Source organism: Arachis ipaensis, chromosome B4 (genome assembly GCF_059453495.1).
Source record: "Arachis ipaensis isolate K30076 ecotype BB chromosome B4, ASM5945349v1, whole genome shotgun sequence".
In the NCBI taxonomy this organism is placed as follows: Eukaryota; Viridiplantae; Streptophyta; class Magnoliopsida; order Fabales; family Fabaceae; genus Arachis; species Arachis ipaensis.
This window is the reverse complement of record NC_142439.1, coordinates 123,519,376-123,531,655: the sequence shown is the minus strand read 5'-3', so window position 1 is coordinate 123,531,655 and position 12,280 is coordinate 123,519,376. Positions and strand designations below refer to the sequence as shown.

Sequence of the window (12,280 nt, the reverse complement as noted above, 5' to 3'; positions counted from 1 at the left end):
CGAAACAAAATTTTTCTAAACGTGGTGAATAGAGCACTATTTTTTGGAGCATTTTGCTATCTTTTATTGCTTTATGTTCTATTATCATATGCTCTGATATTTTAGCATGCTTTAAATGCTTTACTTTTATCTTTATATAATTTGACAAAAAAAATTAGTGCTACAAAAGTCATTTAATCTTTTGTTTGAGTGTTTTGATTTTGAAAGTGTACTTAGTTAGAGTCCACTTGGCTCCCTTTAACTAGATTGGGTTAACACCTAGGTGATTTACTAAATTTAAGATAGCTTAGGTGGTTTACAAGAATGTGAGCCTCTAGAAATTGGTGATTGTATTAATCTTGATTATAGTGAAAATTCTACTAGGATATATCGATGTGTCACTCTTCTTTTTTTCTATTTGCTGAACTTTCTGTTTTTCACTTTAGAGAGACAAAATCACGAATAATCTCCTAATTTATCTGTCCGCGGCATAATTTCTAAAAGTGGTTCATTAATTCAATCTCCTTTCTCAATTCATTTGAAAACTTTCAATTGGTATCAGAGTTTAGACTAAAGGAACAAGCTTAACAGCTTGGAGCAAAAGATTCATGAAAGAAGAAGAAAAAAAAGAGAAAGGAAAGGAAGAAAAAGAGGTAGAGTAGAAATTTTTAGTCTCTCTAATTATTTGGAGTTAATACTTGGTATTACTTTCTGACACGTCAGCGAGTAATCATTTGTCATCCGGTAGGAGGGGTTGATTTGTCTTTTTTTTTTTTGATAATGGTCAGAAACCTGTTTTAAATTTAAAGATAATTAAGGTGCACTATAACTCATAAAAAAAAAGTCCAAAATCGAATAGGGTATTTTTTTTCTTGGTTCATATTTGTTTGTTTTTCTATTGAAGTCTTTATTTTTCTATTTAAGTTATTTTCTTGAGTTAAGATTTAAATTTTTATTAACATGTATGTATATATATATTATTTAGCATAATGTATAATGTATAAAAATGAAGAATAAATTTTATTTTTAAAAATTTATTTTATGGCGAGTGATTTAGTAGATTAATGTTATTATTAAACAAAAAAGTTAGACAATTAAAAAAAATTTTAATCAAGTCTAATCAAAATATTTTGTGTATTTTTTTCTTACGTGTTTTCTTCTTCTTTTTACGTGCACTGTGTTCGTTGCTTCTTTTTTTATTTTTCTAATATTTTTTTTATCTTTCTCTTTTTTTTTCCTCCTCCTTCGTTAGTATCATCATCATCGTCTTCTTCTTCTTTTTAATTAAATATTACACAATTAGTTTAACGATAATAAAAATACATCATTTAGTTGTAAATAACACTGAATTTTTTTATGAATGACAAAAAAAATTTTGGTAAATGGCACAAGAAATCTTCAAAAGACTACGAGTCCAAAACCAACTCGCTTCACCAACAAAATATATTTAAATGTATTTTAAATTCAAAAGACACATCAAATTATTACAAATGAAACCTGAATGACTAGATCTTTTATATATTAGTTTAATGTCACACAATCAATTCAATAATAACAAAAACACATTATTTAATTAGAATGACGCATAAATTTTTAGTAAATGACATAAGAAATCTTTAAAATATTACAATTCCAAAATCTAAACTCACTCAACCAACAAAATACATTTAAATATGTTTTAGAATTAAAATATAAATCAATTTATTGTAAATGACATAGGAATAACTAAACCTCTTATATATAAATTTAATATGACTCAAACTAGTTTAATATTGAGAAAAGTACATTATTTAATTTGAAATGACACGATTAAAAAAGAATAAATGACCATTTGTATCTATAAAAGATGAAAACGCTGACATATGTACCACACTAAATCGAAACTAAACTTGTACCCACGTAAGATACCCTCCGTGTGACAAAAATACCCTGTCTTTGGAGGGTTGGAGCGCCACGTAGGGTACTTTTGTCACACAAAGGGCATCTTACATGGGTACAAGTTTAGTTTCGATCTAGTGTGGGTACATATGTCAGTGTTTTCATTTTTTATGGATACAAATGATCATTTATTCATTAAAAAATTCATGTATCGATTAAAAAATTGTGTCAAAATTTAAAAAAAAAATTTGTATCACGATTAAAAATTTTTAGGATTATTTTTTGATAAAATTTAATTATTTTATTAAGATAAATTTAATTTTTCTAATAATCGATTATTTAATTAAAAAATAATCTAAATCAATATGTAAATTTTACAAATATATAATAATTAATTTAATAACTAATTATTAATAGTAAAAATTTATATTACAGTTGTCTTAATATAAAATTAATAATTAAAAATTATTAAATAATTTAATAAATTTAACTAAATTACCATCAAATAATTCTCAACTAAATTTTATCATTTTAAATATGTATATAATATGTTTTATGCGCAATGTATACATAATTTTATTTTTCCAACAAATTTTACTTAGCACGCAAATAGAATTTTTATCAATTTTTTAAAACCATATCGTTGTCTTAAAAGTAAATGATGAAATACAAAAATAGTATACAACACACACCAGATGAGTCTTTAAATACTCATTCTTTATCTCTCTCCCTACACCCAAATAGTAAACAAACACTTCCCACCTATTCTTCTATGTCACCAGGCCACTTGGTTCCTTCTCTTTCTATTCTAATCTTCTCACACCAAAAACCACTTCTTCCCAGCGAGTTTGGTTAGTTACATCAGTTAAGTTAGTTAGTTAGTTACCCCAAACTATGAGCTACTCCAAAAACGACGCCGTCGTGGAAACCGAGCCAACGACACCGCCAACACAAAACGACAGCACCGTTTTGTTCGGCAAGTACGAGCTCGGCGAACTTCTGGGCGTAGGCGCGTCCGCTAAAGTATACCACGCGACGCGCGTGGCCGACGGTGGAAGCGTGGCAGTTAAGGCCGTTAGCAAACGCAACATCGCTTCCAACTGCCATGCAGCTAACGTGGAGCGCGAGATCTCCGTCACGCGCCGCCTCCGCCACCACCCAAACATCATCAACCTCCTTGAGGTCCTCGCCACCAAGACCAAAATCTACCTTGTCATGGAGTTCGCCGCCGGCGGAGAACTTTTCCAGAAGGTCGCCCACGGCGGCCGCTTGACGGATGACGTCGCCAGAAAATATTTCCGGCAGCTCATCTCCGCCGTAAAGCACTGCCACTCCGCCGGCGTCTACCACCGTGATCTCAAGCTCGACAACCTCCTCCTTGACGATGACGGCAACCTTCAAGTCTCCGATTTCGGGTTGAGCGCCGTGAAGAACCAGATCCGACCCGATGGCTTGCTCCACACAGTTTGTGGGACCCCTGCTTACGTGGCACCTGAGATCTTGGCCAAGAAGGGATATAATGGCGCCACGGTGGACGTGTGGTCCTGCGGCGTCGTTTTGTTTGCATTGACCGCGGGTTTTTTACCCTTCAATGATTACAATATTACAGTTTTGTACAGGAAGATTTACCGCGGTCAATTTCGGTTTCCAAAGTGGATATCTTGTGGATTAAGAAACCTTATATCGCGGTTGTTGGATGTAAATCCAGAAACGCGAATTACCGTTGACGAGATTATGCAAGACCCGTGGTTTAATTCGGGTGGGTATAAACTTAATCGGGTTCTTGTTGAAGAACCCGAATGGGAGAAGAGTCAAATAAAAATTAAAACGTTAAATGCATTTGACTTGATATCTTTTTCGACTGGGTTGGACATGTCGGGTCTATTTGTGAATAACGGTGTTCTGAATCATGTGGAGCGATTTGTCCTGAGAGAGAAAGTAGAGAGGATACTAGAGAAGGTGGATGAGGTGGCTAAGGGGACCAATTTAACAGTGACAAGGAATGAGAAATGTGAAGGTGCAAGGTTGGAAGGGCAAGATGGTAATTTAGTTGCCCTTGTGTTGGTTTACCGGTTAACGGATGAGTTGGTGGTGGTTGAAGTCAAGAGTATTGGAAAGATGAATTGCAACCCCAACTTTATGAGTTGCCTCATGGATAACGGGCATAACTCTTTAGAATTTTAGAGGAATTTATTTTATTAATTTCTCAGGTTACTGAATAATTAATTGGTAGCTACAAGTTATGCTTTGGATGCCATTTTTTAATTATTTGGTTGTTGATTTTGTTGATTTTGGGAAAAAATTGAGGAGGAGTTATAATACCCACTTAGTTTGCTAATAATATGTAAATACAGTAATTCACTTAAATATATTTTTGAGTGTTTTGTAAATCTTAGTTTTGGTTGTTCCTAAAATTTTTATTTTTATTTTGTTACAAATTTTGTTTAAACATTTGATTTTGATTTTTATATAAAAATTTATTTCAATACATATTTTTTTTCTCAAAAATATTTTGTTTGTCACTGAAAACTTATGATAATTATGTTATCAGTGATTCAGATTATTATTTTAGTCAGGTTTAACAAAATTATCAACACAATACACGGGCCAAATAACCAATGGTCGTTTGAATTGAAATCTTATGCATCACAGTTGATTTCAATGGAAGATGCCATTGAAAATCAAAGAAAATTAATGGAAATAGGTGTTTTTCACTTTCTGATTCAAATATCAACCTCGTTATGTGTGCTTAAAACTTCTATATCAATGTTGATGTCAATTGAAGATGAAATTAAAAATCAAAGAGGAATTTTGTACAAAAAATGCCTGAATATTAGGAATACGAGGGAGAAAGAGTCAGATGAGATTGAGAACAAGATAAAACTCGTGAGAGAGTAAAAAAGATGAAAGAAAAAAGAGAAAATAAGGATGCGTTTGGTTTATAAATACATGATATTGAGATATGAATATAAAAATATAAAATTATTTTTATTAAATGATATATAAATAAAAATATTGTATTATGAAACATTAAATCATTATATTTTGTATTCTTTTCATAATTACGTTACTTATTATTTGATTTTTATCCCTATAACATGATAACGACTCATTATATTTTGGTGAAATAATCAAAACTTTGTCTATATATAACAACTAGATACTCTTTTCACATTCACTAATAATTCAGTAATCACATACACTAAAAAAGGTGACTAACCCAAATTAAGTCTATATATTAAAAAAAGTAATTATTATAAAGAAGAGAGGTGGTTGTGCATTGAAGAAGTGTTAATAAAAAATAACTTTTAGTGTGTTTATTGTTTGGTGTACGGGACACATGGGAGAGAGAAAAAACGGAAGGTGTGGGAGGAATTGAACTATATTGCAGAATTGTGCCAGGTTCTTTTCTGTTTGTTGGGAGACTTCAATGAGATTTTACAAGTTGAGGATCGCAAAGGGGTGATGAGTTTGCCGGTATCAGCGAATGAGTTTAAGAGTTGGGTTCAAGAAATGCAGTTGGTGGATCTACTCCTTATTGATAGGAAGTTCACATGGTTCAGGGGTCAATCTTGTAGCAGAATTGATAGGGTGCTGGTTAATATTGAATAGGTGGAGGAGTTTTCTGACATTAGACTGAAAGGTGGTCCAAGAGGCTTATCAGATCATTGCCCGTTGATTGTGGAGGATATAAGAGTAAGAGGGGGCCCTCGACTGTTCAGGAGCTTAGATTCCTGATTTACCCATGAAAGTTTTCTAAGGAGGGTAAAAAATGAATGGCAAAACTTGAGAGGTGCTCCGTTTCTTGGTAAACTGAAGGCCTTGACGATACCTATGAGGCAATGGCACAAGGATAATTTTAGTGATATGAAAAACAGACTGATGAAGTTTGAGGATGAGATCAGGAAGCTGGACGATCAGGTTAGTGATGGGATCTATGAGAGTACAACGGAGGCTAGATGGAAGGCGTTGGTGAGATTTTGTAAAAAGTGGTACATTAGGAAGGAAATCAATTGGAAGCAGATGTCTCGGTCCAAACATGCTAAGGACATGGACAGGAATACTCGATATTTTCATAACATTGCCTTGGCTAGAAGGCGGAATAACAGGATTGATGCTCTGATGATTCACGGAAGGCTTGTGAGGAATCATGCAAGAATAAAGCATGCAATCAGGGGATTCTACAAGGAGTTGTATCGCCAGGAGTATGCTCCAAGAATCGGTGTTCGGGATGGGTTGTTGAAGCAAATTGATAGAGCTGAGGCAGAAGCTTTGGAGGTTCTACCGTCTGCGGAGAAAATCAGGGAGGCAGTATGGGATTGTGAATCTTCTAAGGCCCCAGGTAGTGATGGGTACAATATGAATTTCATCAAGAAATGCTAGGAAGAGATTGGTCAGGAGTTCACTGAGGCGGTGATGGAATTCTTCCAAAGGGCAAAGTTACCTTCAGATCTGAATATAACATGGGTGATGCTAGCCCCAAAATTTGTGGGGGCTAAGGAGATCAAGGATTTTCGGCCGATTAGTTTAGTGGGATGTGTGTATAAGGTGGTCTCGAAGGTGCTGGTGAGAAGAATGAGATCGATTATGCCGGGCTTGGTGGGAGAGACTCAGACTGCATTTGTAAAAGGCAGAAAAATTCATGACGGTGCTCTCATCGCCTGTGAGACGGTCTATTGGCTGAAGGCGCGGAGAAAGAAAGCGGCAATCATTAAGCTGGATTTTCATAAAGCTTATGATAGAGGCATATAGAGTTTTGTGGATATAGTGTTACAGAAAATGGGATTTGGACAGCGTTGGAGGAATTGGGTGAAGGAGTGTGTTAGTACGGCCATTATGCCTGTCCTGGTAAATGGGTCACCATCCAAGCCGTTTAACATGGAGAGAGGCCTCAGACAATGGGATCCTCTTTCTCCATTTCTGTTTGTACTAGTGGTCGATGTATTGCATCGGATGCTGGGAGAAGCTGTCAGGAACGGGCGCATTGATCCGCTACTGGTCGGAGGAGAGCATATCAAATTGTCGCACTTACAATTTGCAGATGATATGATATTATTTTGTCCCCCTGTAATAGAGACAATCGTGAATTATAAGAGACTGTTGCGGTGTTTTGAGTTGATGTCAGGACTGAGCATCAATTTTGATAAGTCAAATCTGATATCGGTGAATTGTGAGCAGGAATGGATAGATCATGCGTGTGGTCTGCTGGGGTGCAAGCAAGCGGTATTACCAGTTAGATATCTCGGGATTTCCTTGGGTGCGAATCCGCGTATGGTGAAGACTTAGAAACCGATAATAGATAAGGTGGAAGAGAAACTCAGCCTGTGGAAAGCAAAGGTCCTAAACAAAGCGGGTAAGCTTGTTCTCATTAAATCAGTGCTGAATAGCCTACCGATATATTACCTTAGTCTGTACAAGATGCCAAAGGCGGTTGTGGATAAGCTGATTGTGTTGCAAAAGAGATTTATGTGGCGTAAGGGGGATGGTAACGATGGTATCCCGTTAGTTAAGTGGGAGCTGGTTCAGGCACCGAAAAAGGCTGGGGACTTGGGGATTGGGGATGCAATGCTTCGAAACACAGCGCTCCTGTTTAAGTGGTGGTGGAGGTTTTCAAAAGAGGAGTGCCCCTTGTAGAAGAAGATTGTATGCTCGTGTAACAACCTGAACCCTGATGTAATGCTAGTAAATCAACAGCTACCGGTTAAAGGAGGGCCCTGGAAAGACATCTGCCAATTGAACATAAAAGAGCAGAGGATAAAAGACAAAATGCTTACTGGCCTGGCGATGGAGGTACGGAATGGAAGGAGCACCCTGCTTTGGGAGGATAACTGGCTGCAAGATGGGCCCCTGAAAGTGACTTTTCCAAGACTCTTTTCTATTTCAAACCAACAAGGAGCTATGATAGGGGATTGTGGATTTTGGGATGGGCTTGAGTGGATATGAAATTTTCAGTGGAGAAGAGAGTTGTTCAAATGGGAGATGGAACTTGTCCACCAGTTTCATGAGAGGCTAAGGCCGGTGAAGTTGTCAGATGGTAAAGAGGATAATATGGTGTGGAAGTTAGATAGTAAAGGGGTATTTTCTACCAAGTCTATTATGCAGGTCCTTCAATCGGAGACTCTGTCAGATGAGATAACGAGCTACAGCTTTACAAGTTCAGTCTGGAGAGGAGTGGTACCTCCGAGAATTGAGCTTTTTGGATGGTTTGTGCTTGTTGGTAGAGTTAATATCAAGGAGAGGTTGAGTAGGCTAGGCATTGTTATGCCCAGTGATAATATCTGTGTTCTTTGTAAGAAGGAGATAGAATCAGTCAAGCATTTATTTCTTCTATGTGAACTAACATGGCAGGTGTGGTGCAGTTGGTTGAGGTCTTTTAGTGAAGCTTGGGCTATTTCTGGTACCATAAGAGAACTGTTTGAGAGTTGGACTGGTAGACATAAGCGAAAACAAGAGCAGGAGAGGTGGCTGACTGGGTTCTTCGCAGTGATTTGGAACATCTGAGTGGAACGTAATGCTAGGATCTTCAATAATAAGGAAGCCAGTGTTGAGTTCGTAATAAGGAGGACGTTTCTGAGCTACAAAGAATGGACCGATAGTGATCATTTTGGTTGTTGATGGCAATGCCGGAAATGACAGAGATTTTTCGTATTTCTATGTAGTACTTGTTGTTTGATTCCTTTGCTTCACTTTACTGCGTTGAGCTTCCTTTGTTTCAAAAAAAAAGTCTATATATTAAAAAGACAAAAGAAGAGTCATGGCTACACACAAAAATTACTGTTTTTGTTTATGCTTAAGATATATTTAGATATACAGCTGTTTAACTTGAATGTTAATGTATAATTCAACTAGAAAGAAAGGACATTATTCTTGCTTTCGATGGATTTTATTTTGTTTTAATTTTATTCAAAAAAAATTTTGATTTGTATCAAATATATTCTGACAGCTAATTTTTTATAACCTTTAACATAAACAAGATACAAAATTTTGTCAGTAATTCCTGATTATTAGGTATTATAATTAAATTAGTGTTAAATTTTTTAAAATTTTAGTTGGCAGGAATAATATAATTAATACAAAATAAAAATTTTTGAACAAAATTAAAATAAAATAAAATTTAAAACTTTTAACAATTTTGAAAAACAAAATATATTTTAACTTTTTTTTTCTTTTACTTCTTCTTTTATCCTTTCTCTAATTTTACATTTTATTTTTCTTTTAATCGTGAGAAAATAAATGTGGTTTACCCATAAGTCAGCGTGGATTTTATGTATCCTTCTTGCTTCTTCCTTACATAATTATTATTAATTAACCATTTCAATTTCAATGATAACAAGTTGACAACACAGTAGTGTTAGAGTATATGGTGTGGTGAAAAAAAGCGAAGGGCCCAGTTGAACCAGATCCCACTTATTGCAAATAATCATATTTCATTGCATTATTGCCTTCATTTCCCTTTCAATATGACTATATCCATATGCTTTGTCAATAATTATATTTTGTTAATGTTGAACCACTAAAATTTTTAATATATGGCACACAAATAATGGGAATGAATCTTTTGTTAAACCTTAAACCTTAAAATTAGTTCAATCTCATGTGTGCAACGTCAGATTACTACTAAATAATATGTTCGGTTGGTCGGGTACCGGACGTTTCGGGTTAGGACTCTGAGGTCAATGCTTCGGTTGATGGGATAGCTCGTCTGGTCGCGGATTCCAGATTCCGGGTGAGCGAGGTCCCGAGCACTTCTGATGGAGAAAGGGGGGGGCCACCTGCAAAGACACTCCGACGCCCTTGTCAGAATATGTGCAGGCGGAGAGAGTGATGTGTGAAAGGTGACGTACCTTGGGGGGAGAGCCAGTCTCCCCTTATATACATGCCAGTAGTGGGCCCTTCCAGTGGGCAGGCCCACACTCTCGAGGGTGTTGTTACACGGCTGTGAACAAGCCGTACGGGACACGTGTTCGGGTCGGGTGGAGGGCGAACCATCGGGCCGGCGCGAACTCGGGTCGGGTCGACCCGCGCGAGTTTTGGGCCAGGCCGTAACAGTGCCCCCGACGCGTCAGCGATGGTCGTGAGGGCCATGGGTGGCGCGTGACGTTTACCTTCATGTGTTGTCGCTGGGTCGTCTGGTCGTGGGAGGGACGCGTCTCTTGTGCGCGTGCCCCTTGATTTGCTGTGGCATTTGTTTGCCGTTTCGTTTTCTGCGCTGGGCATTTAATGCTCATAATGATTTGAAAAAACCCGTGCGTAAAGACTATCTTACCCCTGCTTCCTTTCGCGCTTCTTTGGGGGTGGTTTTTAAGTGGTTTTCGCCCTATCCACCTCCCACTCTTATCATTTCTAACTTCTTCTCTCCCTAACATCCAAAGCTTCCTGCGCGAACTCCTTCCTGCTTCAACTTTCAGCCCAGATTTCCTTCATCTTTCCAGGTAATCTTCTGGTTTCTTTCTTCTGATATCTGCGTTATGCTCTGTTATTGCGTGATTTGTTGTTTGCATCTACTGCATGACTGGTTTTGTTTTTGATAAGAGGTTTTTCTAGTGTTGGGATAGGTGGGTTAGAGAAGGGGTACCATTCCAGGATAGGCTTTTTGGGTGGTTTGTGAAGTAGGTGTAGTCTTTAGCCGTATCTGGTTGTGATTGAGTTGGAAAGACGTAGTTTCTGAGTTTTTTCGAGCTTCCGACCTCATAGACTAACGGAGTGGTACCCCGCTGTAGGTATGCCTCGTGTTGTCTCCCGGTCTTCCGGATCTGCTGCGGCTTACGACCCGTATGCTTGGGTAACTGATGATATAAGGAGTTCACCCAACCAGATGGACTTGGAGGAATTGACGGAGTTCCGGCAAGCCGGTTACCTATGTGGGGGAACTGACGAGGAGGCCAACTACGAGGCCATTGTCCCGCTTCCTCGTGAGCGTATTTATGAGCTCAATTTCCATTCTCCTCGCGTTCCCGATTGGATTTGGTTTTACAAGTCCATGTTCACACAAGTCGGTGTTCGGATACCGTTCTCCGATTTCCAAATGGCGTTGCTGAACCGGATATCCGTCTGTCCGTCTCAACTTCATCCGAACAGCTGGGCTTCGATCCGCTGCTTCGAGATGGTCTGCGAGTACTTGGAGCTACCGGCTTCGGTGGACGTTTTTCTCTATTATTTCAACCTTACCAATCCCTCCAAGCAGGGGAAAGCAAGAAAGGGGTTTCTTTCTTTCCGTGCTGCTCAGGGTAGGAAGATTTTTAGCCTCTTTGAGGATTCCTACCATGGCTTCAAAGATAAATATTTCAAGGTTCGTCCCGTTAAGGGTCGCCATCCCTTCTGGTTGTCGTTAGAGGGGGAGCGCCTTATCCAGACTTACTGGAGCTTTGGCGCGGGGTCGAATCCTTTTGTGAAAGTGTCGTACAAGAGGTTGTCGGCTGTAGATAGGCAGATAGCGGATGTTCTTCTTGCTATCTTTGAAAAGAATCCCGTGAACCCCCACCTTCTCATGGGTGAACGGGAGGCCGGCCGGAGCTATATTCGTGAGTTCCTTTTCTTGTTTGCGTATGTTTCTTGCTTTATTCGTTTGTCGGCTTGACGGCTAACGTTCTTGTTGTTTATCGCAGTGGAAATGTCTGCTACCGTGACTGGTCTTGAGAACCTAATGAAGACCTTTTTTGATGCTAGTGATGATGAGAATGCCGAAGGGAAAGACGCCGGCAAGTCGGAGGGTCCATCGGGGGAAAAAACGGGCCAAGCTTCCCCTGCTCAGGATGCCGAAGCGTCGGGAAAGCAGGGCTTGGGGGATCAGGCTTCCCCTCTTCATGAGGAGGGACCTGCTGACGAGCAGGTGACTCACACCCCTCAACCGGATAGCGATGTGGAGCTTATCCATACTCCTAGGAAGCGAAAGATGTCTTCCAGCCCGGAAGGGGTCCTTACCGTGATGGAGAGGAATTTTGATGCCTCCAAGTTCATTGACTCCCAGTTGATACCCGGGACGGAAGAGCATTTTCATGCGACCGAGCTGTCCGGACAGGCGAGGTGGATGTATCGCACCTTGCTTCGTGGGGCCGTGATAGCTCGGAAGGCTGAGTTTGAGCTATCTGGTATGGAGGCGCTTCGGAGGAAGCTTGAGTCTTCTGTTAAGGCGAATAATGACTTTAAGGCTCAAGTTGAGCTCCTCCAGGGTCAGCTGTCCGAGATGGGGGGAAAGCTTAATGCCGCCGAGGAGAAGTCGTCGTTTATTGCGGAGAGGCTGAAGGCGTCTGATGAGACCGTGGCTCGGCTTCTTGAGCGTGAGATGACATTAGAAAATCAACTGAACGCCGCTCAGGGTCGAGTTGTCGCTTTGGAGAAGGAACGGGAGCAGGCCATTTCGGAAGCGAAGGCCGCTAAGGCAGAGGCCGTTGATCTTAAGAAGAAGCTTAAGGTGGCCAAGGAG

The 12,280-nt window shown here is 39.1% G+C and overlaps 2 protein-coding genes across 2 annotated transcripts; both read left to right on the top strand.

Annotated features, from left to right (window-relative positions):
- Positions 1-2,559: 2,559 nt before the first annotated feature.
- On the top strand, positions 2,560-4,247 carry LOC107639599 (CBL-interacting serine/threonine-protein kinase 14). Its single transcript, XM_016343145.3, has one exon. The coding sequence runs from the start codon at positions 2,752-2,754 to the stop codon at positions 4,039-4,041; it is 1,290 nt and encodes a 429-aa protein (XP_016198631.1). The 5' UTR covers positions 2,560-2,751; the 3' UTR covers positions 4,042-4,247.
- A 1,444-nt stretch (positions 4,248-5,691) lies between these two features.
- LOC148569059 (uncharacterized) lies at positions 5,692-6,240 on the top strand. Its single transcript, XM_088484867.1, has one exon. It carries the CDS (start codon positions 5,692-5,694, stop codon positions 6,238-6,240), a length of 549 nt encoding a protein of 182 aa, XP_088340993.1.
- The last annotated feature ends 6,040 nt before the right edge of the window (positions 6,241-12,280 follow it).